This window comes from Hyposmocoma kahamanoa, unplaced genomic scaffold (assembly GCF_003589595.1).
Source record: "Hyposmocoma kahamanoa isolate Upper Pololo Valley unplaced genomic scaffold, ASM358959v1 86, whole genome shotgun sequence".
Lineage (NCBI taxonomy): Eukaryota > Metazoa > Arthropoda > Insecta > Lepidoptera > Cosmopterigidae > Hyposmocoma > Hyposmocoma kahamanoa.
The window spans coordinates 4,797,604-4,824,312 of NW_020654289.1; the positions used below are offsets into that span (position 1 = coordinate 4,797,604).

The 26,709-nt window shown below is 36.9% G+C and overlaps 1 protein-coding gene and 1 non-coding gene across 2 annotated transcripts in view; one reads left to right on the top strand and one right to left on the bottom strand.

The window, feature by feature from the left end:
- Positions 1–26,709, bottom strand: part of LOC113234876 (ankyrin repeat domain-containing protein 65-like) — an 82,140-nt gene that overhangs the window by 20,704 nt on the left and 34,727 nt on the right. The window contains exons 4-6 of the mRNA XM_026470398.1: positions 19,644–19,742; positions 16,163–16,261; positions 4,777–4,911 (exon numbers count right to left, since the gene is read on the bottom strand). Coding sequence (XP_026326183.1) covers positions 4,777–4,911; positions 16,163–16,261; positions 19,644–19,742 — 333 coding nt within the window. The remainder of the gene's footprint in view (positions 1–4,776; positions 4,912–16,162; positions 16,262–19,643; positions 19,743–26,709) is intronic.
- Trnac-gca lies at positions 13,816–13,887 on the top strand. Its single transcript has one exon. It is a non-coding gene; the product is annotated as a tRNA-Cys (tRNA).

Consider the following 26,709-nt stretch of genomic DNA (forward strand, 5'->3'; position numbering starts at 1 on the left):
AATAGTTCTTTTTCGATTTGTGCGTACGCTTGTTCCGTTTTAGTGAGTGACTTAGACGCATAACACACTGGAAGATTGTTTTGCATTAAGCATGCGCCCAGACCGTTTTTGCTTGCATCTACTGACAATACTACCGGCTTTTCCATATCGTAATATTGTAGAACAGGGCGACTCGACAGACACTCTTTTAATTTTTCAAAACATCTATCATGTCTACTATCCCAATGCCATTCTATATCTTTTTTTAATAATTCTCGTAATATTGACGTCTTTTCTGAAACTTTTGGTATGAAATTGCTAACATACGTAATTAAACCCAGAAACCTTTCCAAATCTTTAATATTGTTCGGTCTTGGCATGTTTTTTATAGCAACGATGTGTGAGTTGTCTGGATAAATACCGTCTTTGGTGAATTTATGGCCCAAGTATTTTATTTCTGATAACCCAATTTTGCATTTTTGTTTATTTAGTTTAATGTTAATTTCCTGGCATCTTTTTAACACTTTACGTAGTCTCTGATCGTGAATTTCTTTCGTCGGACCATGTATCAACAAATCGTCGACGAACAATACAACTCCTTCAATGTCATCGAAATTTTCGTATAGCTTCTTGTGAAATATTTCTGAAGCAGAGGATATTCCGTAAGGCATATGTAGGAATTTATATCTTCCGAAAACAGTGTTAAAAGTGCACAAATCTGTACTTTCCGGATGTAATTTCACCTGCCAAAACCCCTGTTTGGCATCCAGTGTACTGAAATACTTCGCGCCCATTAAATTTGCAGTAATCTCCTCAAAAGTAGGCAATTTAAAATGTTCCCTTTTTATTGCTCTATTCAGATCACGTGGGTCTAAACACAAACGTAGGTCACCATTAGACTTTTTTACAACCGTTAGACTATTTACCCAGTCTGTAGGTCCCTCGACCTTAGCAATAATATTTTCATTTTCCATTTCCTTCAATTTACTCCTAACTTGTTCCCTTATAGCAATAGGTAATTTTCTCGGTGCACGAACAACGGGTGATATATCATTTCGGATTTGAATCCTGTGTTCTCCTTGCAAACAACCCATACCTACGAAAATGTCTGGATATTCATTTAGAATATTCTCGCTGCTATTGTGATGTTTCAATGATAAAATTCTCTTAATCAATTTTAACTCTTCACATGAACTTTTACTTAATACGGGAGGTGAATCTACGTCGGCTATAATGAATTTTAAAAAATAATGATTGTTTTTATGTGCAACTTTTAAGTAACATTCACCTAGTACCACAATATCCATACCAGAATAACCCTGCAAGCGTGTTGAAGACCCGGTTAAATCGTTTTCCGATATATTAATTAACTTTAGATATCGCTTTGGCAAAACATTCACGTCCGCTCCGGTATCCAGCTTAAAAATTATCTTTTGTCCGCGTATATCTAATTTCACTACCCAATCACTACTAACATGACTATCAATAACAAAACATTTGCGACTTGCCTGATCAGAAGAATCCTCCTGTACCGTATACACCCGACACATACGGGAAAAGTGGTTTTGACGTTGACACTTGTTACACCGTTGACCGTATGCTGGGCACTCATTTCGCTTATGCGTTCTGCCACAATATCCGCAATTCTTAATCATTTTCTGCGATCTTGAGTTGTTGTTTACTTGCGAGCGGAATATCGACGTTGATGGTGATGACTCACGCTCACGGTTTGTACGATAACGAGTGACCTGTGCCGGCGGCGGAAAGTGCACCCGCGGGGGACGGCCGCGACTAGACATCGGCTGGCGGCGATTGATGGCATGAATGTCGAAGTGATCCTGCTGCTTGTTATTACATTGTGTTAACTCGTGTACGTGATGATTCTCCGATTTCATATTCATAGCTTGCATTCTCGACATTTCTTATAATTTACAAATTTCTACTGCTTTTGAAAGTGTTATTTCTGGTTCTCTCAGTAATCGTTCTGATAATGCAACATCTTGAATTCCGCATATTAACCTACTGCAGACAAGGTCGTAGCATAGGGTTTTAAATTCACACTTTGAGGCAATCTTGTTAAGTTCAAAAGCGTATTGTTCTACTGATTCCAATTCTTTTTGGTCTCTTTTAAAGAATTTTTGTCTCTCAACTGCAAAATTTTTTTTCGGTATGAAAAAATTATCGAATTTCAAAAGTAGTTCTTTAATATTTTTGACTTCTCCTGTGAATTGCTCGTATACTTCGCGACATTTATCACCAATTACGTGCAGCAATATATTTATTTGTACTTTTGGATCTTTTTGTGATAATTCGCAGGCTTCGAAGTAAATATTGAATGCTTTCTTCCATTTTTCCCACTCGGTACACAAATTGCCAGACGTTACGTTAACCAAATTATTTTCAAAATTAAACGGCCGCGGTGGCTGCAAAACTGACTCCATCATTAATATTTCACCTTTTCTTTTCACTTTCAATATTTCAAGTTACTTTTATAGATAATATGTACGTTTACACTTCACTTCATATTTGAATTAATTAATTTTGCAAATTTTTCATCGTTAAGAAAAAATCACGGTAGTACCGGCTGCGCCATGTTTGGTTTGGATACGTGGGAACGTCAATCAAACTCCAGTGTTCGGTTAAGACTGCCTTCTATATTTATTTACAAACACCTACATTTTGGACACCAGCTTGACTTTGCCATCTAAGTAACTACGGAACTGAACGTCACAAGAGATGTCGACACCAAGGATCCCGATGCTCTCCGAAATATTTAATGGCTCGTTCTGGAACTGAAGGTCTGCAGCAAATGGAGTCTTTTTAGCGGTGAACGCGCAAACTTGTGTCTCGGTGGGTTAAATTGGACTAAGTTTAGTCCTCCCCAATCAGAAACCCTCTTCAGGGTTTTTTTTGTTATACCTTTTATACCTTTTGTTACTTATACCTTTTTCCATCCGTAACTGGGCTATTCTACAGGATGCCCCATACCAGATTGCTGTTGATCCTGTTTCTCCCCATTCAACTACCCCAACCTTTCTGAATACTACAGATACTATTAGGTATCTTGGGACTTCGCTATGTAGCAGATGCTAATATTATGAAAATGGTGCATCTTGCACTTGGCCGGTCAGTTTTAACCTATTGTATCTCTACATGGGGAGGAGCTGCGAAATCCTTTCTCATGTCTCCTGAACGTGCGCAAAGAGCAATTCATATGGTTGCTTGTTTTAAGCCATATCGTTTTTCTACTCAGGGTCTTTATTTTTCTCAACTCCTCACTGTCAGGCAACTGTTTATTCTCCATACTGTGTTAATGCAACATGCAATCAAACCTTACAATAGCGCCTCCACGAGGCGAAATCATCTAGTCGCTACTGACATTCATCTCAAAACTGGTTTTAGTCATAGGTACTTCTGTTTCTTTGGACGCTATCTTTATAATAAGCCCCAAGATAGGTTGAAAATTTATGAACTGAATAAATATATGAGTGCCGGAAGATGCTTGTGAACTGGTTGCTCAACCTTTGCTATGAGGAGGCTATGGCTTCATCCGAATGCTTAATTTAAATTGTAAATTAAGGTTTGCAGTTTGGTTCACATTATTATATAGGCACATATACACACATTATATAGGCACATATTCAAACACCAGACGCAAACAACACACACATACACGCACGCACACACGAACGCACGCACCCACGCACGCTAACAATAAGTACTGTCTAGTCTTAGTTTGTATTTTTATGGTTTTACTTAGTTTAACAAGTTTAATCATGTACTCACTTACTCCTTATTACTTAGTATTTAAGTCTCGTTATTCAAGGGATGGGGCCTGGTGACTTGTAATACAGGTGAAATACCTACATCTAGCACCAGCTCCAACAATACACTACTGTAACGTACCTACTAAGATTTATATTGTGTTGTATTTTGTGGTGAGAAATAAACATATTTATTATTATTATTATAATTTGACCGGGTATATTATTATTTATTTTGCAATTGCAGTTTTGGACAGATGACGGACGTACAACGGATGTAGACTCCCTGTAGCAACCGAATCACTTGAAAATTGCATCTTACAACTTTGCATCAGGTGAACCATGTAACTTTTAAACTCGTTTTAAATACTATAACAAACACAAACTTTGTGTATGTATTATAGTAAAAGGAAAAACGAACTGCCGCATATGTCCGAAAATCACTTTGTCAATCGACTGATATAACAGTAATCTCGGGAAGAGCGGGCCTAGAGAGTTTGAAAAGACGATATTTTAAAGTAAGTATACTTTTTAATACACAATCCCTTTGCTGAATGATGCTGCTGAGAATGGAGAACCATTCCTCCTTGTTGGTGTCGTATCCTACCCATTACCTATTGTACTTATTTCATTTGTCTACCGATCTCTTTAGCTATCCTCGCTTTCTTACTCCGTTTTCTAAAGAAATTGTGAGTGTACTGTAGTCTAGGCTCTACTCTATGAGTAGAATCACTGGCTGAATGAATAGTTTTGTAATTATAATGTGTTTTGAAAAATGAAGTAAGAAAAGAATAGAGCATCTTGATATAACGAAATATAACCCAACGCCGAAAGCATGTAAAAAAGTGCAATAAAGTGTATTTTGAAGATTATTCCAGTTTAAATTCATAAAAGTACCTCTCGCTACGCAACCCAAGCTACGCCTCAGTTACAGTACTTACATAGATGTGCTCTTTGTACGTATGATATCGAGTTCTTCTTAACGCCATTTCGACGGTTAGATGTTTTTGCAGTGATTTTAGAGAGAACTTACCTGATGGAAATCCAAGTTAGCCGTTGCAGTGATCAGATCCAAGATGGCGGAAAAAGACCCCCTGGCAGCCCGTCTGAAGCCTTCAGGAGGACCCTCAGCAGCTCCACCTGCCACACTCATGGGAGACTGGGACCACTGTCAATAAATTATAGACAACCATTATTGCCAGACAAATTGCCAAACAATCAGACAAAACTAAAATGTGGTTAGAAAGTATATAAAATTTATTCAATCAATATTTTTGTGAATTAATAATGATTTATCGAGTTCTTAGGTTTTCGCGATTGTTACACATAGGACATGAAAGTTTACGCGATTTAAATCCGATTGAAAAATAATTTTTCAATCATTAAGAAAGGATTGTAATATTTTAATGTCTTATGCAAGCACTAGAAACCACGTGACGTCATAAGTAGGTTAGCAAGGAAACGTTACCATACTGACTGCTCGCGCGTTATCTTGTGTTCTTTCTCCGTTTAATCAGGTTTTAATTCTTTCACTTTTAATTAAAACCTGTAAAAGTTTTGGATTGAGGACAATTAGTCAATCAATTTGTAAAATTCTCGGTAACGGCATGTGTACATTATTCAGATTGTTTACCTACCGATGACGTCATGCGTTTGCTCGGCATTTCTTTTTATTATAGCTGTATGCATCTACAGCTCATAACACAAGGTGTATACATCAACATTATTATTTTTTATTGAATTTCACGATGTTTTGCTACCGGGTTATTTTTATTTTTTTTTTTTGTAATAACTTTACTAGTTTCTTATAATTATTAAGAGTCGATACTATTTCGAATTAAAATTTTTCCCGTACCAATACGGTTCATTTTGATTGGCGCGAGGGGCAGGGACACTGGCTTTATTTTTACAAAAGAAATTGAAGCCATTTAAAAAATGTATATCCATTGACTTACAAATAAATGGACGACGGGTCTAATACAAAAATCACGAAAAAAATGTCCCAAGTCAACCTATTTAAACGTAGTGACATGTAAAGGAATATGAAAAAGCTAAAAGGTTGAATTTAAATTGTAATGTCATCGCAGTACTGTCTAATTTGGCTTGCTTCGCTGTCAGTCGAACAAACGAAGACTAAAGCGTGAATGACGCTCTGTATACGATTTTAACGCCCTATAAGTTCGGACACTTTTTAGCGCGGACCCGACGTCCATATAATTGTAAGTCAATGTGTATATCCTATACTATTCGTGTTCTATTTAGTTCAGTTGATCTAAAAAAAATCATTGGTATATATGTAAAGTACTTATTGAATACAGCGGTTTTCTTGTAAAATTTCAAGGTAAGTTTGTGTTTTTTTTTCCACCATATAGTAGTCAGTGTCCTCAATTTTACTACATATTTTATTCAAAGTGATTAATTCAACATTTTCACTGTTGTGCGGAACTAAACAAAGCCATTGAGGTTGTATAGATTCTTGATAGAAAGATCGATTACGAGGCCTCAGCCAGAACTCAGACTGGAACCAATTTAAAAAGTTCATTTCTCATAATGGTCCTACCGGGAATCCAAGTTTGGTAATTAAGGTCATCACAATAACATACTGTCACACTTGCCTTCTAATGATGCTTGACAAAGCACTCTCGCTACTTCCATCGCATTAATAATATATATAAAGGTAAACCGAGGTCCACCTTTCCCCACATTTCCATTTGCAATCGCTCCATATATTTATGTCACATTACATAAGTATAAGTAACAATTAAACTAACTATAATGATACCACGGGTCAATAATTCATGCAAATAAAAACATTCATTCGTGTTATTTTCATTTTGTATTTTTGTACTAACAGTAGAATAGATAACTTGTAAGTGTACTAACAAAATGGACAGTATATTGTCTGCAATAATAATAATTTTTTTTTTATAAACCAAGAAGACTGCTAATCTCCACACCATATAGATACGACAGATCGTAACTCTGAAAAAGGTCAATTTTCCTACATACAATTTTCATACATCATCCTTTTAAACTTTCGTTTATATTTTGTTAAATGAACGATCAAGATAGTGTTTAAGATATTTCGGAGACCCCACCTCCGCGACAGAGCAACGAACGTTTTGGATGACTTGTTACCAGCAAAGTCAAGGAAGCAGTACGAAAAAAGTTACCAAGATTTTATGGAATGGAGAATGGCGAAAAATACGTAGCCCCTGTGTGAAAACGTAGGTACTTTTTTTGCATTATTTTACTAATAATTACTGCTAATAGCTCTGATCAGAGCCGCAATTCCGGTCGTAACATGCGGTTCCCAAACATATCATAGAGATCTTATAATATGTGTATAGATAAAGCACTATATGTAACTGTACCTAATTAGGATGTAAAACACTCGTGTGATGTTTTTATGAAACCCACTGTCGTATTTTAATGCCTTTCACTATGTAACAGTCACATCGTCACTACTATTATTATCATGTGACTATGCAATAAATTATTATGAATGAAGTAAGATTTTCGGTGCCAGTGAAATAAAATCTCCATAAGACTCTAGAGTCAAAATAATGTTGACTTTTATGAAAGTTTGTACAATACCATGCGCTTTTAGTCACGAATTTAATAAAAAGAGCCATTTTCAGGCAACACGTGCTGTTAATTTGTATTTGGCAGACTCCATTTGGTATGCACGGGGCATGCTACCAGGAGAGCAAAGTGGAGGTAGAGTTATTAATAAATCAGTTGTGAATATACGGTCAGGCTCAAACGACAACATGAGTGTTGCCTTGTGAAACAAACAGGAATTCACGTACGTATTACGTAGTACAGTTTTTTCAAATCATTCAGATTTTAAGTTAAAAGACGAAAAGCAACTTTATTCCGAAAAAGCCTCAATTTCGACATTAGAAATGATAAGGTAAACTTTTAACTGCATAATTAAGTTTGCGATGTAGGTACTATTGTAGACATGTACAGGGTCAATAGCACGTTAAGTTTGACAATTAAGATTTGAATTCACCTTTATACCGTTTTCAATAAGGACAGTCCAAAGTGTCAAGCTGGATGTGTGACGTGCATGTTTCAATAACACCAAAACATAAAATAACCACAGAAGTCACCACACTCTTCAACACCACATTCAAATATGATTATAAAAAAGTTCCTGAGGCGGGATCCTTATAAGAATTACGTTTTTTTAATTTATTATCAACATTGACTTACAAATAAATGGACGACGGGTCTAATACAAAAACCACGAAAAAAATGTCTCAAGTCAACCTATTCGAAATTTAAATTGTAATGTCATCGCAGTATCGCGCTGTCAGTAGAACAAATGAAGACTAAAGCGGAGTTTGGCGCTCTGTATACGATTTTAGCGCCTTACAAGTGCGGACACTTTTTAGCGCGGACCCGACGTCCATATAATTGTAAGTCAATGATTATCACAGTCTTTTTTCGCGTCGCGGTTATAGCGAATAAAGATGGCCGCCAGCTGTCAAAATTGATCTGACGTCTTCCATTTCGATCAAAAATTATAAAAAATTTTGAAAGTGAAAAAAAATTTGCGTTTTCATATTTTTGGAGGTAGACGTAGTTCAAAAATGTTCATGATTGGTGCACGTTCCACTACCTCAGTTATCTAGTATAGACTCAAGTGTCTCGTTTAAAGTAGTTAACTTGTAGTTTAATTTACAGCCAATCTGTAATTATACAACCCACCTTTTGGGAGAATGGTAAATATTTTTATTGTTATTATTTTTGATATTTATTTTAGATTTATTTTAGACTCTTGCCTCTAGCTCTCCCGTGGACTAAAAGATTAATTTTGAATTTTAAAATGGAGAGAATTTTAATGGCGGTATTCCGGTATTACTATTATTGTTATCGATAAGTGTCAAATTATTGTATAAAATCATATTATAGCTCTTAAATAATATTTGAATTAACTTATAGTTATGAATATCTAATTCTAATTATTTCACATTCAATTGCTTATTATTTTAATGTTACAGGTAGTTTATGAATGTTGTGTACTCCTTACACGAATACATTTATTTAAGTTTTCAGGAAAGTGTAATTATATTCTGTGGATGTACCTTATTAAATGCAAATTGATTTTAATTTTGATTGATTTAATATTTGCACATCCGCGTGCAGGTTGATATATAAATACTGTATTCTGGCAAATAAATGTATTCTATTCTATTCTAAATAAATAAATAGAATGCAATTACAACGTAATTGATGATGTCAAATTCATAATTCATTTTCATTCATCATCTAAGATTGGTACCTGTAAGGAGCACGTAACTTTAGCTTGTTTGAAAAAACAAAATACATTCGCGATTTAGATCCGAAATAATGTTTGATTTCTTATGGGCGTAACATGCTATTTTTTTAATAATATCACATAGGCGTGCACATGTGGATTTAATAATAATAATAAATTTTTCACCTCACTAGCTCGGAAAGGCTTTCTTTCTCATTAGAAACCTACGCGCAAAAGCGATTTTTGCACACTAGCGTGGAAAAAGTTTTTGATATTCGAACTTGACGATGGACTGTGGTGCGCGTAACTTTTTTTTCGATGAAAAAAAATAAGATAATGGCACGTTCAATTAAGCGATTTGTCGTACATTACTTATTTATTTAACATAAATCCGTCGGTATATTTTATTCTTATTGTTGTTGACATTAAATTGACAATGATAACTAATCGTGTTTATTAAATTATTTTAATTCGTCAAAGAACTAAAATAATTTCAATAGTCACACAAAATAAAAGTACAAGCAAGAATAAAAATTGATGAGGTGTAAATTCAGTAAAAAAAGTGTAAATGGGTTGATAATGATGATGATCAAAATAAAAATTAGACACTGAAGTTAGAGACTTGTCATTTAAACATATTGGACATTTAAATTCGAATATTAATATGAACACTTTCACAGTCCATGACTCCAACTGGTGTCGTCAATTGGCTTCAACCATAAGTCCATGCATACCCATAAAGTCGCAACTACATACTCCTTCAGTGTCTAATATTTTGGTTGGACTTGTAGACCAAAGCCCTTTAAACTTGTGTCAGGTGTAATTTTTCAAAAATAACAAAATATTTCGGATACATTTATAATGTGAGAGTAAAAGACCGAAACCAACACTATTTTACACAAATTCCTGTGGACTTATAGGGTTGATTTCGGCCTTTATGTGGAGAAACGTGTTAATGTATGACTTTTGAAAATAGTAATATCAGTGGCGGATTTACCCTAAGGCCCAGTAGGGCCGGGGCTAGGGCGGTCAGATTTTAGGGGCGGCCAATCGTGACAAAAAATCACTGATCATAACAAGAAATAACTCAAGTTAAAGGCTCACGCACTTGTGACGGTGTGACCTCCTTGATCGTCATCCCACCTTTTTATTTAAATTTCTTATTTTATTCTCACACTCGTATTTAAATTCAAATTTTGAATTGTTCCATTCTTTTGCGTCGCATTCTGATTTTTCATTCCATCGTCACTCTCTGCCCGATTGCGGCAGAGAACACATCGTCTTCCTATTTTTTTGAACCATTTACCATTTTACTAAAAATCTCTTGTACAATATACATTTTTAAGATCATAGGTATTGTTAAAAACGCAATAAATACTTATAAAACGATTTATTACCATTACTCTTTGCCCTTTTGAACTTTAAACTTAGGTACTTAGAAGATGTATGGAGGTTGCGGACTACATTCCATCCAACAGGACATAACGCCACCAGCAGCCCTCTTACACACTTTATGGCAGGCTGCATTGGACGGTTGTTTGTGTTGTATTTAAATTTACAACATCCGAAAATATTAAAAACTAGTAGCTATTATAATTAACTAAATTTCTGAATCGATTTCGATAAAAGTTGTCAATAAAGTAAATTCATTATGTAGTCTACCAATATATGATGAGTGCTGAGAAAGGGGCGGCTGGTACTGACTACATGGCCTGGCGCCTATGGTGGCCAGGACTGCAAATCCGCCACTGAGTAGTACATGATTGAGAGGAAGTGAACACAAGTTTATATTATTTATGGAATCTAGTCTGGGAGCTCCCACACTCGCTTTCGTTTCATCCAACACCTTGCCTGGATTATTCGTATAATTGACATTTTGCTAGTAAAATTTTTATAACCCGTTTCTCTACCACACCGTAATCAAGTAAGTACATATTATGTCTTTGTTAAAGTATCTGTGTACATACCACACAATTTGTTTCAGCGATGTGTCGCTTCGCAAAATCAATAACATGCCTAATTGATATTGATACAGCAGATATCGGATATGGTCGGAGTACGCCTTCGAATAGTGGACAGCAAAGTAATTTCATGGGGTGCACGCTCCCCGTGATACTGAAGGACTGACCCAAAGGGACTCACTTTTACTACAGAGCGCTTTTTTTTGTTTTTTTTTGAGCGTTAAGGTCAAATAAATATGTTAGATAAATAAAAAAACCGGCCTCAAATATTTGTGGAATTACACAAGTTTTATTGAAATCGGTTACCGAAAAGTGCGCGAAACCGGATTCATCCCCTAGTTTGCCACCCTTAGGGGTTGGATATTTTCGTCAAATTTCAATGAGATCAACACTACGGAGTACTCATTTTCCACCAAAAAAAGAGTCATCAAAATTGGAATAATCGCGAAACATACATACAACAAAACAGTCGAATTGAGAACCTCTTTTTTTAAAGTCGGTTAAAAATATGGACTTAAGGTCCTTTACCTTTCACCCACACAATTTAAGTTAGTGATGATCATAACGTCTCGATAATGTATTTTAAATTTAAATGTGACATTGATAATGAAATAAATGATTCTATACCTCTCTATTCACGGTACAAACATTACCTTATCTGTTCTATGAGTCACGAGACAAAGACATATTGTTATCGGCGACGAAGACAAATTGTGACGCTCTTTCAATAGTATGCATTATGCATTGAATACTAGGAGCAATACTCAAGGATTATGAGACTTGTCTTTATGCATCAAAGTCAAATAATTGTTATTTCATAGGTAGGCAAATTACACTTGATATCGTTATATTGATTAAAGTCTACTACTTCATTCGTAAGGTATATTCACCTGAGAAGAATAAGCAAGAAACTCTAGGTGTTTTTCTTTGTGAATAAACATTTGTCAACATTTATCATATCCAATATTTGCACATGTCCATGCACAATGCTTCGCTGGTTCCTACAAGGATGTTTAATTGGAAATAAAATTAACGCAGTGGAGATGAGATTTTTGGGGAAAATTTGATTTAAAAAGTTGAGTGATAGAGTGAAGAATACAATAATACGTGAAAGATGAGGCTTGAATGTGGGGACTAGAATAGAGAAAGGACTGCTGAGGTGGTTTGGGCACGTACCAAACAGATTTATGATGCAAATGTGGATGGAACGGTTTTAAGAGGACGCCCCAGAAGGACTTACATTGACCAGATCAGCGATCCTCAAAAAGGCTGGGATCCGAAGTGACAAGAATAAAATAAGTTGTATGAAAAGGGTAGTCGATGTATGCGAGGCTTCAAAGTTGTGTCAGGGTAGAAAAAGGTGGCGTTCCGTTAACCCTGTAGTACTGGGTGTAAGAATAAGGTTACGATAATCCCTGCCTGTCGTAAAAGGCGACTAAAATGGGACTTCGGAGTTGTGGACGCCCAGAGTGGGGGCTCTGAAAGTCCATATAAACAGCAACTCCGGGCAGGCAGTGTAGTGTGGTGGTTGCACTGTGCTGTGCCGAATCCGGCAGGGATGGCGAGGGCTAAGAGCCAGAGCCTAAGAAGGCGTAGTGCGTAAGAGGCACCGGTGGCGGAAGTTAGAGGTCCCGGAGCCTCTGAACATGCACGGAGGAAGGCCATTGGGAAGGTTTTAAGGGGTAAAAATTGCGTTTCCCCCCAGAAACGCCGAGTATCTTTCGAAGATTTCCCCGCCGTCAACGAAAAAAAAAGTGCTGGCGTTCCGTAGTCTTTGCCAACCCTTCCTGCTGTGGGACAAGGGCGTGAGCGTGGGCGTGTACGTATGTAATATTAACCTATTTCAAATATGCGAGAGCTAAACAGGCATTACCATAAATGTTTGTGATCCAAGTACGCAGAAGCTGTGTAATGTGAAGAACCTTTGGTATAATGTTTTTGTTAAACTGTATTTTTAAACCTCGTGAATGGCAAATTTAAATATCAACCGGAATCTTATTATAAAAGGTCTCATTGTCTCTTAAATGTATTTGTGTTTTTGTGCAGACGACTGTCAAGAACAGCTAGTTTATTTTTATTCCTCGTATTAATGTTACGTCTGTCAATAATTTTTATTAAAAAATTACTGTTCTTTTTAACATAAACTACATTTTCATAAATATACTATAACGCTAGTGTAAGAATGTTTAAACTTAAATCGATTTTAATCTTAGACTTTCTATAGTTATGAGAATAAGAATGCTTATTCAATTTATCCAATCATTCTTGGCAACAATAAAGGTTAAAGGTCAGGATATTTAACAACTTAAAGCAAAAAGTTGTAAATGAACTCTATTCAGTCAAATAAGATATTTCAAAAAGTTATGCAATTATTCGTTTTTACGCAAAGGTTTGCTTTTCGTTAGTAGGTACAGGGTTTACAGTACTTCAAGTTTGTAACTTAAGATTTTAAGTAGTAATAAAGTAGAGACTTTACGCCGCTTACGATAAGAACGGTCCAAAGTGGAATGAGTCACGCTTGACTGAAAAATACATGGGTGTATTGTGTTTATAAATTGTATAAGTTGTGAAACCTGGCTTCTGTTGCATAAGTAAAGTAACATACGTCGTCGGTAATTATAAATTCCTACACTCTATCGGTAGATATTATACCGATCTATCAAGTCTACGCTTTATAAAGTGTTCATTATCTTGTAAATAAAGAAATAAAATTAGATATATTCTTTTTCTAGTACGAATGAATAATTTCGGATTAACACCTAATCGGTATTATCAAAAGGAATGACGTCACCCGTCTAACAACTTGTGGGTGGTGTAGGTTTATTTCACACGTTCTGATAGTGGGGATATAGCTCAGTGGTAGAGCATTCGACTGCAGATCGAGAGGTCCCCGGTTCAAACCCGGGTGTCCCCTTCGTAATTGTACCATTTTTGTTTCTTATTATATCAGTAAAACACTTGTATAATTAAGATAATATAACAAAAAGGTAAAAAAGACAATAAAAGCTCAACTACTAGAAAGTAAAATTAGGATTTTTAAATTATATGAATAAAATTGGGTCCCTCGGCAAGGTGCCCAAGATGCTGGCAGCTTTCCCCCTTTGTATTGCTATGCTAATGCGTTGGGCAAGGTAGCTGCCCTTGGGTTTCCCGTACAGTCTATTATTTATTTTATAATAAATAACTTGAACCATTTTTCGTGTAGCTTATTTTGGATACATACGTACTATATACTATACACTCTTGCATCTATAGGAGTAGGTTTAAGTTAATAGTTCGTTTTAAAATTTTGTATACACATAAATGATACATTAATTACATAATAAAGCAAATAAGACTATTTAAAAATATTGTTAGTAACAATGTTTTAGTGATGTTGTTAGTAAACATCTACAAATATATGTAAGTTAGAAATTACAGGTGTTACATGCCCTCACTGGGATTTGAATCGTGGACCTTTCAATTGAAAAACAACTGTTCTCCCTTTATAACTGTAATAAATGAATAAATTATGATCGTTATTAAATTATCTAGCTAATCAAAAAGGGGAAAACTACAAGTATTCACAATGCACCAAGGCGCGGACCCGATTACATTTTTTTTGTAATAGCAAGTTACGGTACGAACAAGTCGTGCGTCTGATGGTAAGCTCCACGCCTCGCCATTACAGTTGCAGTGCCACTCAGAGCTCTAAATCGCAAACATTTGAGGGGCACTGCCACTGCGCCCGTCACCCTGAGACGTAAGTTAACAAGTCTCATGTGCTTGTAATTTCACTAGCACCCTTACCCTTTAAAACCGGAACACAGTAATGCTGACATTACTACTGTTACTGTCGGCAGAAATAGGTAAGGCAGTACTTCCCTGGACGGACTCTTTCACAAGGAGCTCTACTGCTACTAAATCTATTATATCTTCTGCCTTTTTATTTTCTACACTAGCTGTGCCTGTATGTGTGTAATTTTACGGTATACAACTATGTAGCAATACGTCGCCTTACTTTCTAAAAACTCGTATCTTAAAGCACAAAGCTACTGGAATGCAGAAAATGGATTGTGTACACAAATTTTGCAGACTGATTTCTCATCACATTTCCTTCATATTCCCACACTGGCTTTACCCATTCTTAAAGTAATGCATCCAAATTAACACCCTTGATAAAATATTTGAAATAAATAGTGTAATAACTATAACCTCAACCCGCCAATAGTTCCATCGCACCACCCCTAGATGGCATTAGTTGTACTCTGAAACGCGCTATCGTTTTATTAACTCCAATAGTATAAGTAATCTCATATGTTTTAAACTGTTGATGCTTACTACCACTACAGCATTGATACGGCACTGAATGGCACTCAAGTTGTTGAGACGATTCGGTCCTATTACTGCTTTTCTAAGGTTTTGGCACTGAACGGTGTTCTTTCATGATAGTGAGACATACAGCTAGGTCCCTAGCCGCATGTCTTTTTGTTTCGTCGTGTATCTAATATACGCCTTGTGCACTTTCCGCCTGCGTCTCAATTTCTACTCACCCCCTCCGCTCACCAGCGCTACAATAGTAAGTTTTGCCATTTTCTGAATAATCGCTTTATAAGTATTATAAGATACGAGTTTGAGAAACTACGCCATCGAATAGTAACCATCTCTATGCAGGGTTTATTGTAAAATACTAACAACCTCCCAGGATTATATTTATAACAAACTTCATGAACAACAATTCACCAAAAATAAACATTTACGTTTTTGTTGTACTGTTTGACACTTTTTCGATCTGTATTTGGTATTATTAAGATGGCGACATCAAACGTGCAAAAGCGTCCTCCCCAACGACCCCCCCGCCTCCGGCTATCGCTGCGTTTGCATCATACACTGGTATAATATATTATGTCAGCGCTTTGTTTTGTTGCCACACGAAATGATCGCCGTTTAGAGAGATTATTTATATATTGATACAACGCCCGGCCAAGAGGGTGCGCCGAGGGGTTTTAGTGGGTATACCCTCCACTGGAGGGACGGTCTCACATAACTCTGGGTCGAGAGTATGCATAGTTAAAATGCCCTTCAGTTCTTGGGGATTTAAAGCTCTGAGTAGCACTGCGATTGTTATGGGTAGACGTGAAGTTTGTTCGTCACACAAATTGTTCGTCCCGTCGTTTGGTATCATAAAAAAAACTTCAGAAATTACTTACCTGATCGGTAAGTGAGGGATCTGCTCCATGGGCCATCAGTAATTCGACGATGTCATTCGCGTCTGCTGCACAAGCCGCGTGCAGAGCCGTCGATCCGACCTGTTTTACCAAAGTTTGTTGAATAAGTTACATATAGGTAAGTACCACCGCACCTTACCTACCTATTTTTAGCCAAAGTACCGTGTTCCAGAATTAATGGTAGGGAGAGTCAACGTAATTGCAGCAGATTTAAAAGTCGATATAACTTCAAATGGTTTTTGGATGATTCCCGAACATTGAATGTGTGGAATTAATTAATCACTCTGGAAAAAATTTTTATAAAAACACGATTCATAAAATTTTCACGATAGAAAAAAATACAAACTTAACTCGGAATTTTACAAGAATACCGCTATATTCAATGAAATATTCAATACTATTCGACATACAATTTCAAATGGTTTTAATTACATTAGTAAAAAAAAATAATTCTGAAATAACGCCAGTGTGCCTGCCGCTCGACCCAAACCAAATGAATCGTGGCTATTTACTGGCACGGGAAAAATTAATTCGAGCTGAGGTAGGATCGACTCTGAAGATATTACATATTAAAACATAATAGTTCTAAAGGCGGCAAGTATGGCAAATGATACTAATGTTATAGACGCGAAAGTATCTCCGTTACGTTTTCACATATACCTAATCCGCTACATGAATTTCGATGATAAGATGGGACCTAGGAGAAGGACATAGGATAATTTTGTCACAAATATAAATCTTAAAACAGGTGAAATAGGGGATGAAAGTTTGTATGGAGAAGGAATAAAACTATGAAAATTAGTATAGCAATGGTCTAATCGAAGTACTTAAGTATTCTACGCAGACGAAGTCGCGTGTTTACTATAATTTAATATTAATTTAGTTCTACCGTTACCGTTTCTCCTTCGATCTACTATTAATTGAATACCACACAAGAAAAAAACAAACAAAACAGAAAAAAACATAACACAAACCTTCACATGCAAAACACAAATAAGTAATTTTACAAAACAAAATCACAACTACAACAAAAACTAAATTAAATTAAAATAAAGATTATTTACAATATGTGGTGCCAGACGCGGTAACAAAAGAGTCTCTAACTCAATATTATTATATGTTAGAACACGTGATGTGTTCCCAGCGCTGAATTTCAGTTAAGACGCAAATGTGACAAAAAAAGTGACGTCACGTAACACACTGTAGTGTACACGACTTGATATACCTACACACTATCTCGTGTATACGCCAGCAGTATCACAAGAGCCGTCGTCGGCGAGAGTGGATGGAGTGTTACGTCATGCATTACATTGCCCAGCCAGTGTTCTCAGGGACAAGCAAACGTACACATTATCTATAGCCATTCGTATGGAGCGCTTTGCTTCATCCTTTCTGATGCATAAGGCAAAGGAATGGAATACAGTGAATACGCATTTACCAGACAAACGCGTAAAGCGCAGCCCACACCGCCAGCGAAGCGAATCATCATTAATTTGGTCGAGTATTACTTATTTGACAATAATTGTTTCAGACAGATGTCGGACGACGAACGGGAGTACACCTCATGTTCACATCTCGATCTAAGCTAACCGAGCTAACTGAACTATAATATGTGTGCAATGCAATACCAATAGCTGTGATAGAGAAATGGCGCTATTCAAATGATTTGATCGATGTTACGATTTCCAAATCATACGATTATAATCTCTCAGTGCACAACATACAGTTCTCTTTCTCATTTATATTTTTTTTGCCATCTATTATCTCATTGTTATAAGTCACATATTTTATTTGAAACTACGATTTTGTGCTTTATGAGTCGAGTTTTATGCGGCAGCACTTAGCTTTGAATGCAGCTCCGTGAGCTAAGTTTAGTAGCAGTAGATGTTCTAGTGTAAGAGTTCGTCCAGGGAGGTACTGCCACCTTACCTATTTCTGCCGCCAAGCAGTATGTGCGCATTACTGTATTCCGGTTTTGAAGGGTAAGGGTGCTGGTGAAATTATAGGCGCATGAAACTTGTGAACTTATGTCTCAGGGTGACAGGCGCAGTGGCAGTGTCCCTCAGATCATTGCTATTTAAAGCTCTGAGTGGCACTGCAACTCCTATGGACAGGCGTGTAAGTTAACATCAAGCGTACGACTTGTTTGTCCTGTCACTTGGAATCATAAAATAAGAAAGCTAACTTAGCTTCGCTTGCAGAATGGTCTGCGCTTTAAGTGACTACGTCGTCACTTTACGTCAGGTGAGATGTGTAAAAAAGCAAACGTCTAAAAGGGGTTTGCACTTTCATTTCCGGAAAGAGTAAAGAACATAATTCGCTATGGAAAAGAAAAGAGTGCACTGGAATTTCTAATGTTACCATGTACATACATCGTATACTGTGTCAAAACGACGATCATACGCCCCGCTCATGGAAGAATGGCATAGGTGGAGTTTCGTCAAACATGTTTATTGCTCCATTAGATACAAAAAAACATAACCCACATCCTCTCTTTTTAAAATTACTTTTAAATATAATTGGTATGTAGGAAATTGTTTACATGTCTGTAATAAACTTTGACCTATATATGAATTTTGAATTAATAATATTTAACTTGAAATGAGCAATAAATTTTTTATAAATTCTGAAAAAAGCACTTTTTGAGTTTATGCACTATTGCTGTGCGATATGTTTACAAATAAATTGAAAAATTCTTACTGTCGAACTCTTTTAATAATATACAGGAGTTTTTTGACTACTTAATCGGTTAATATATAAATAGATAAGAATGTTAGTGGATAATGATAATAGATAATGAAAATAGATAATGTACTTAGTAAAGTTGCAGTGCGCTTAAAGGGTTTATCATGAACATGTAATAATTTTAAGACCTTTTTCTGTCCCACATAATGCAGTAAATGATATAACTATAACTATGGTATGGTTGTGGAGCTTAATAATAATAATAATATATATTATCTCCTACAGTATTTTCTTAAAATCTAATTTAAACAAGTACAAAAAAAATTGAGACACAAGGCAGTGCTGCTGAGCCTTGATCCAATGCTGCAACCAGGATAGTCTGCTGACTATCCAACTCAACTACCAACTACCCAATTATTTTCCATTGCCATCGGATCCCCAATACAGGGGATCAAAAATAAATATTAATATTTTATTCCTACCTGATATCCTGAAACTTACAAGTTTACTTTTCTCTTCGAACTTATCTCTGACAGATATTCTGCCCCCGTATAAGTAACAAACAAAGTTATTAAATTATTAAGGTGATTGGTGATGTTTGTCACCACCATGATATAAATTTTTTTTTGGTGAAATTACTCTACTAGTTTGTTATAATCATTAATACAAAGATCGAACACTTAGAAAAAATTCTGTTGATGCGGGTGGATTCAAACCAACGTTTTGTAGCAAATCATGCCAAACGTTACATTAAAGTTATTTAACGAAACGCACTTACATTATTTTGCAAATGCACGTTGGCTCCGAACGCCAATAGATGCTCAACGATCCCTCTGCAGCCCTGCGCGCAGGCCATTTGCAAAGCCGTTACACCATTCTGCAATAAAACGCCGTAGAGAAATAACATGATATGGATTATAATCCATAATTGTAATGCTCAATTCATAAGCCTCGTACCTCCATTAATGTGAACTTTTGAGCAGGTAAAACAGAATTACTAGAAATAAACTATATGACCGTAGTCCATGATTGTACCTTTGTTATGTAACTATAAAAGCGTCTACAAATTATATTTCAAGCTTTAATCGCCCGATATTGCGGCGTTCAAATTTAGACGACGATGTGTAATGTGTTGTTTTTCAAGGAATAAATTATGTCTAAATATTTCTAGAAACGTTTTCGTACTCGGTACATTGACCTCAAATTACCTGAACAAAAAATACCATTTATACAAAGAACATAATCCCTTGTCCCATTAGCGAGAATTTGTCAAGACCTTTTTAGTTGTTTTCATTCTATTAATTCGTCGGAAATATGTTTCAGTGTTCCAGAATAATCTAAGGGAAATAAAAGCATACAAATGAACATTGTAATTTTACAAATGACGTTTCTGTATATTAAACTGAAATTAAAATTTAATCAGTGCTTTCATGTTTTGTTTTATTTTGTTTTATGGTCATTATGATTAAACAGGCACGTGACTTGATTATGAATTCATATTTTATGATCTTTACGTAATAAAAGTACACAATTAATAATAATAACGCATACACCACAGCCACGCACCAGTAAAACCTTATATGGCGGGTACCATGGACGCCCACATAGATAACCACAAATTACACCCAAACTCACGAGAGAAATACACATCATACACATATTTTCTTTTATAATTGACCCAGGGACTTCTGTGTAGCAGATCAACATGGTGACCGTTCGACCACAGAGGCAGTTAAAATTAAAATAAAATGTATAATAAGTATGCAATAAATTAATTACTATTTACAGAGCAAGTAGATGCACTGCAGTTATATACATGTCGGAGTTAAGGCTGGAAAGGGAGACGTCCAAGGAAACACCCTCAAAGCATATTTAGTCAGGAATTACTGATAATCGGCTTTTTCACTCTTCGTTATCAATTCGTTCAGCCGGCGGTGAAATAGTAATGTCAACTGATTGCAATTAGTTCTTTCTTGCACTTTTCACGGTAATTAGTCTGAAAGTATAAGAGATGGATGAGGTTAAAACGGATTCTAAATATCACGCGGCAAGTTCAAAGAGAGCGAACGTCTTCACTGTCCAATCAACTTACACAAAAAGCCCCCTCTCTCCGACCATACCCAGTTTGAGCTGTCGAACTAATAGCTCAAACTGGGATGGCGACATTTGTAAACAAAGAAACCATGATCGAGACTAGCTAAAATTATTCGTAAGCAGCCTGGTAAATCGTTTATCTAACAAATTACGTTTGAAGTGATAGCTGGCTCCGACATACATATAGATACGGATATATGGATAGGTATATAGGTATATTATATAGTTACTTATTTAAACGGTCGCGCGTTTCTGTATATCCTAACCATTCAGTAACAGAGTATGTTAAATAAAAATACATATTTCAATTTATATTTCAATTACAAACTTTTTTTAAATACTAAGTGACGGGACGAACAAGTCGTGTGCCTATTGGTAAGCGACACGCCTGTTCATAACTGTTGCAGTGCCACTCAGAGCCTCAAATCATAAAGATCCGAGAGGCACTGCCACTGCGCCCGACACTCTGTAACATAAGTTGACAAGTCCCATGTGCCTGTGATTTCACCAGCACCCTTGCCCTTCAACTACTGCAGAAATAGGGAAGGTGGCAGTACTTCCCTGGACGATTTTTTTCACTAGAAGCTCTACATAAAATATTTAAGTAGCTCTAGTGCTACGTCTCCTGTCGTACCTTGACGACAACGATCTACTCAGTGATCGCCAGTACGGATTCCGAAGAGGGCGATCTACTGGGGATCTTCTTGTGTATGCCTCTCACTTATGGAGCGAGTCTATAGAAGAGCATGGCGAAGCCATTGTTGTGTCTTTAGACATTTCTAAGGCCTTTGACAGGGTGTGGCACGCAAGCCTTTTAAGCAAGCTTCCCTCTTATGGGCTTCCCACTGACCTTTGCAATTGGATTTCGGATTTCCTGAGTGAACTTTCGATTCGAGTGGTCTTAGAAGGCTACTCTTCCGAACATAGGGCGATAGATTCGGCGGAGCGGCGGACGGAGTTCCTCAGGGCTCTGTACTGTCTCAACCCTCTTTCTGCTGCATATAAACGATACGTTGATTCAGGTACCTTTGGGTATGCTGATGACAGCACAGTTGTGGACAGGTACCAGTGCAAGGGTCAGTGGAGAAGAAATCCAGTCTTGTCGAGAGTCCATGGTTAGTCGTTTGTATTTGACACTTAAGGCAGTCTCCGATTGGGGCGATGCCAATCTTGTCAAATTTAATGTTACCAAAATGTAGGCGTGTCTTTTCTCCACTAAACCGAGTCCCTTTCACCTGACTCCGACTTTTCGTGATATATCCATAGCGATAGCTGACCGTCGTCACCTACTTGGAATGGACCTCGGACCTGAATCTGAACTTCGGCAGTTACATTGAATCCATGGCCAAAAATGCAGCCAAGAAGCTTGGCATCCTTTCCAAGGTGAGGCGATACTTCACACAGTTGCTTCAGCTGTACCAAGCACAAGTCCGGTCGTGTATGGAGTACTGCTGCCACTTATGTGATGATTGTGCTAAATACCAACTGGCCACCTTGGATTCAATAGACAACCGTGCTAAGAGGCTTATAGGTGACTCGGAACTAGTAGAGGCGAAGCTGCAGAGCCTTGAACACCGCCGTAGAGTTGCCAGCTTATCGGTATTCAACAGGATATATCACGGAGAGTGTGCGATGGAATTGCATAATTTGATTCCGCCTTCCCCTTTCCATCATCGGGAGACTAGACGTGGGCGGGGGTTCCACCCCTATGTTGTGGATATTTCTGGGATTCGCACGAAGCGTTTCGCTAGGGAGTGGAATGTGGAATTCCCTGCCTGCAGACTTGTTCCCCGAACGCTATAACTTGGACCTTTTCAAGGCGAGAGTGAATATGCATTATTTAGGTGTGCATGCTACATCCTCGCCCTCATCGTCACTTTCCATCAGGTGAGATGGAGGTCAAATGGGCACTTGTTTTTTATAAAAAAAATTAAAAATTTTATATTTAAGCCCTGATTTCCTTTTACAATGATTTATTGTGGGAGAAAATAAAAACAACAACACAATAAATATATAAAAATAATTAAACAAACATAACCGGTCCACATTTCGCACTGTATGTGGAACACCAATTAACACGATTCGGCTGACAGTCGTTTCAAAACATAAATGGAATACAACAGACGATTTTGCTTTGTTCCAGCCTTCAGCTATAATGGAGGACATTTAATTATATCCAATTATTTGAGCACATCTAAACTAATATTATAAATACGAAAGTAACTCTGTCTATTACGTTTTCACTGTGCCTCTACCACGAGATTACAGCGACAGTTCTCGCTAGCGATCGCGTAAAATATTAGCATACAAAATGTTGTTTCTCCATGTGACGACTAGAGGTGCTGTAGAATTTGCCATACAGCATTGTGAAGTAATTTACGCGGTCGCTAACTACTAGCAACTGTCACAGTAAACTCGTGGTAGAGAGTGGTTACACACGGCAGCGATGCAAACACGATGGCATCGATACAAACGCGATTGTATTGCTACACTTTTGATTTATCGCGCGTTTGCATCGATGCAACTGTAACTACTCAGAGGCACAGAATCGTATAAAGATAGGTTGGACCGTAGATATAGAAAAAATGGGAGATTTGGGAAGGGGGCGTGGTTCGTGTCGCCTCGATATGATCAAAATGATCATATCGAGGTGACACGCCTACAAACATCGTCACAGTGACATGGCGATCTTTGTACATACAAGATCTCTCGTAAAACGTGAAAATTTGTAGCGATACACCTTGTAAAAATTAGAGTGAAAATTAAAATTTTAAAACCAGTGAGATAACATTCCAGCGGCAATTTGCATTTTTAGTTACTATTTCTATTATTATTCAATGTTTTCTTTTTGTCTCCATAGAAATTTCGAGAGTCAAATATAGTGATGTTCATTTACGATGACTGATGTTTATCGACAATAAATTTTTACTGAAATGTTTGAATTTCTTACTATGATTTTTGTAATTAAAGTCCCTAAAATATCGAAGCTAAAAGTTAACCGTTAAACGTTAAATTGATTTCTTTTATTTTATTATTATTATTATTTCTAAACATTTTATTTCGAGTAACTTTAACACAACTCATATTTCGGAAAACCGTTTCAATTTCATGTCAATTTGAATGTTGCTGTAGCCTGAAGAAAAATGTATGTGTATTATTGTTTTTTGATATTTAAATTCCATTATACTCGTAGACCAAACATTGAGTATTTTTAATTTTTAAGTTTTTCCAATGAGTTCCAAATAAAAGAAGGGACTATCGATTAGGTAAGAACAACATCCTTCGTTGAGTAGCGTCAGTTTAAGGTTAATAAGGTTAACAATTCACGGAGCGGTTACCATCCGCGCCCGCCGGTGCTGCTAGACAACGGTTTTATTTCAATACTCACGACCCTGCAAGTTTGTGCGGATACATAGCCGCCACGATTGCGGGCACGAAACCGTTGCGATTGCGGAACGGACCGCGAAGTTAGTGGACGTTAATCGCAAGTCGCGCGACTAATAAAGAACTCACACCGCGTGCGCTGCACCACATTGCGAGTGAACCGACCGCCAAAATGCGCGGGCGACGACAGTCGCCAAGCGCGCAGGTGAACGCGGCCTGCGCGGTTCAACCAGTACCCCGCCGCGGCAACCACGAAAAACCGCGAGCAACCATCTCCACTACAGGCGTAAAACGCGCCGTGAAATGTGCTACTAATTTTACATACTTAACTGTCACACTCTACAGATGCTGCGGTCCCGCGGTAGACGCGGGTGAAAACCGCTCCGTGAGTTCATAGTGTATGTATTAGGTCTTAGTGCGATAAATAAGTTTCAGCGCCATCTAACGTGTAATAGTTAGCTATTATATACTAGTAGCATTTTTACTAAAACGCCACCTGTTGGTGAATGGCTGAACCAGGATGAAAAAAATACTGAAATATTGTAATATAACTCTTACTTAAGTGAGTGTAAGTATAATTTTGTTAAATTTTAAAATTGTGTTACGTCGTTTTCACGCTTTAAGCCCTACCCAATCAAAATCTTTAAGTTATGGTCATTGACTTACAAATAAATGGTAGTAGATAATAGAGCGTAAAGTTTGAATTGCACACAAGCTAAAAAGTGGTGACATCGGTGCCAGATCTTACATAGCGTCATTACATATCTCCCCTTTTTTTCCTATATCTATGGGTTGGACGTAGAAGAATAATAAAGGCTACTTTTGTCACAAAAATAAATCTCAAAGGAAGTGAAATTGGGGATGAAAGTAGTACAGTTGTCACGCATGTCTTGCGTAAGAATGGCAGAAATTAACTCTGGGTTCACATCATTTATTGTAAAAGGTGGTATAACAGTAGGGAAAACGTGAACGAAAAGAAAGAATAAAGAAACAGGTTGTAACAAAAGCAATGGTATAAAAACAGTTATAACAATATAAAAACACTCACTACAGTTTTAATATTTCACTGTTTTATAAGCTGTTTAGGTTTACATGATTGAAGGTCTTTTCTCTTCGAGAATTTTAATGGGAGTGGCGACGGAATGAAGCAAAGTAAGAATGACGAAGAAAAGGAATTACAGATTCAAAATTTCAAAAGTAAGTCGCCAGGAACCAGAGAAAAGAGTGATAAAAAGGTGGGATGACGACGAAAGAGATCGTATCATCACACAGTAGGCTGGTCTTCCATAAAGGCGGATGTTTCAGGAACATAATGGGCCTAATATATAGAATAAAAGACCAAAGCTGTGTGATACCAGCTTTACTGTATGAAAGGTTAAAGACGAATGAATCGGTGGCACACGTCACAAATTACGTATAAAAAGTGCCTGTTAAGAAACTAAAAGCAAACATTTACAGTTATGTTATAATATATTTTAACCTACTTAAAACTATAGGCGCTGTTGCCTTTCTTTAGCTCCACTGAGGGCCGATTCTGGAGACCAGGTACATGGAGTGTGGATCACATGAGTGATGTTGATCGGGCCACAACAGCGGATATATGGACTTAAATTATACCTCAGTTTTGCGGGCGCGCTCAATGTGAACGCACTTTCATGATGCAATAAAATTTTAATTGAGAACTCAATGAAATAGTCACGATCCATAAACTAATGTGGGTCATGGTTATTCAGTTTACTGTTAAATTATATATTACACTGTGTTCAGCAAAATTAAGTCATTAACATCTGGGATCAGCAAAACGAGATCTACAATCCCCTCTAATCGGTTTTTTTATAACTTATTTAGTTTCAGTTATATTGTTAGGCAACATCGAGTACATAACCAGAAATAGAAGTGAATTTGTTTGAAAACTATTCTGCCAAATCATTCCGGTGACAACTGCGCACCGATTGGCCAGCTCAGATTCGAAACGAAACAATTGACGGGTGTCGTCAATTGTTTCACTTCAAATCGACCAGTTTAACTTGGTTTGGTACAATGGACGAAAATTGAAAAATTACATAATTTAACATTTAATTACCGATGAAATGTGATTCCGTTTGTTTTGTAATTATAGATGTTTTGCTGTTTTTTCCACACCACCGAATGGAACAGCACCCAACAGTTAGAGATATTATCTTTATTACAATAAGTACAGAATATTTTGAGAGATACAGAGACGTACAGACAGGTTAGTTGTTTCTTCATGTTGTTATTTCACCTTTCTGATTTGAGATTTCAGCGCAAATGAGAGTTAATATTTAAAAATGATATCAATACCATTTACCTGATGAGTTGTCAGGGATGGATGGCCCTTATTTCGT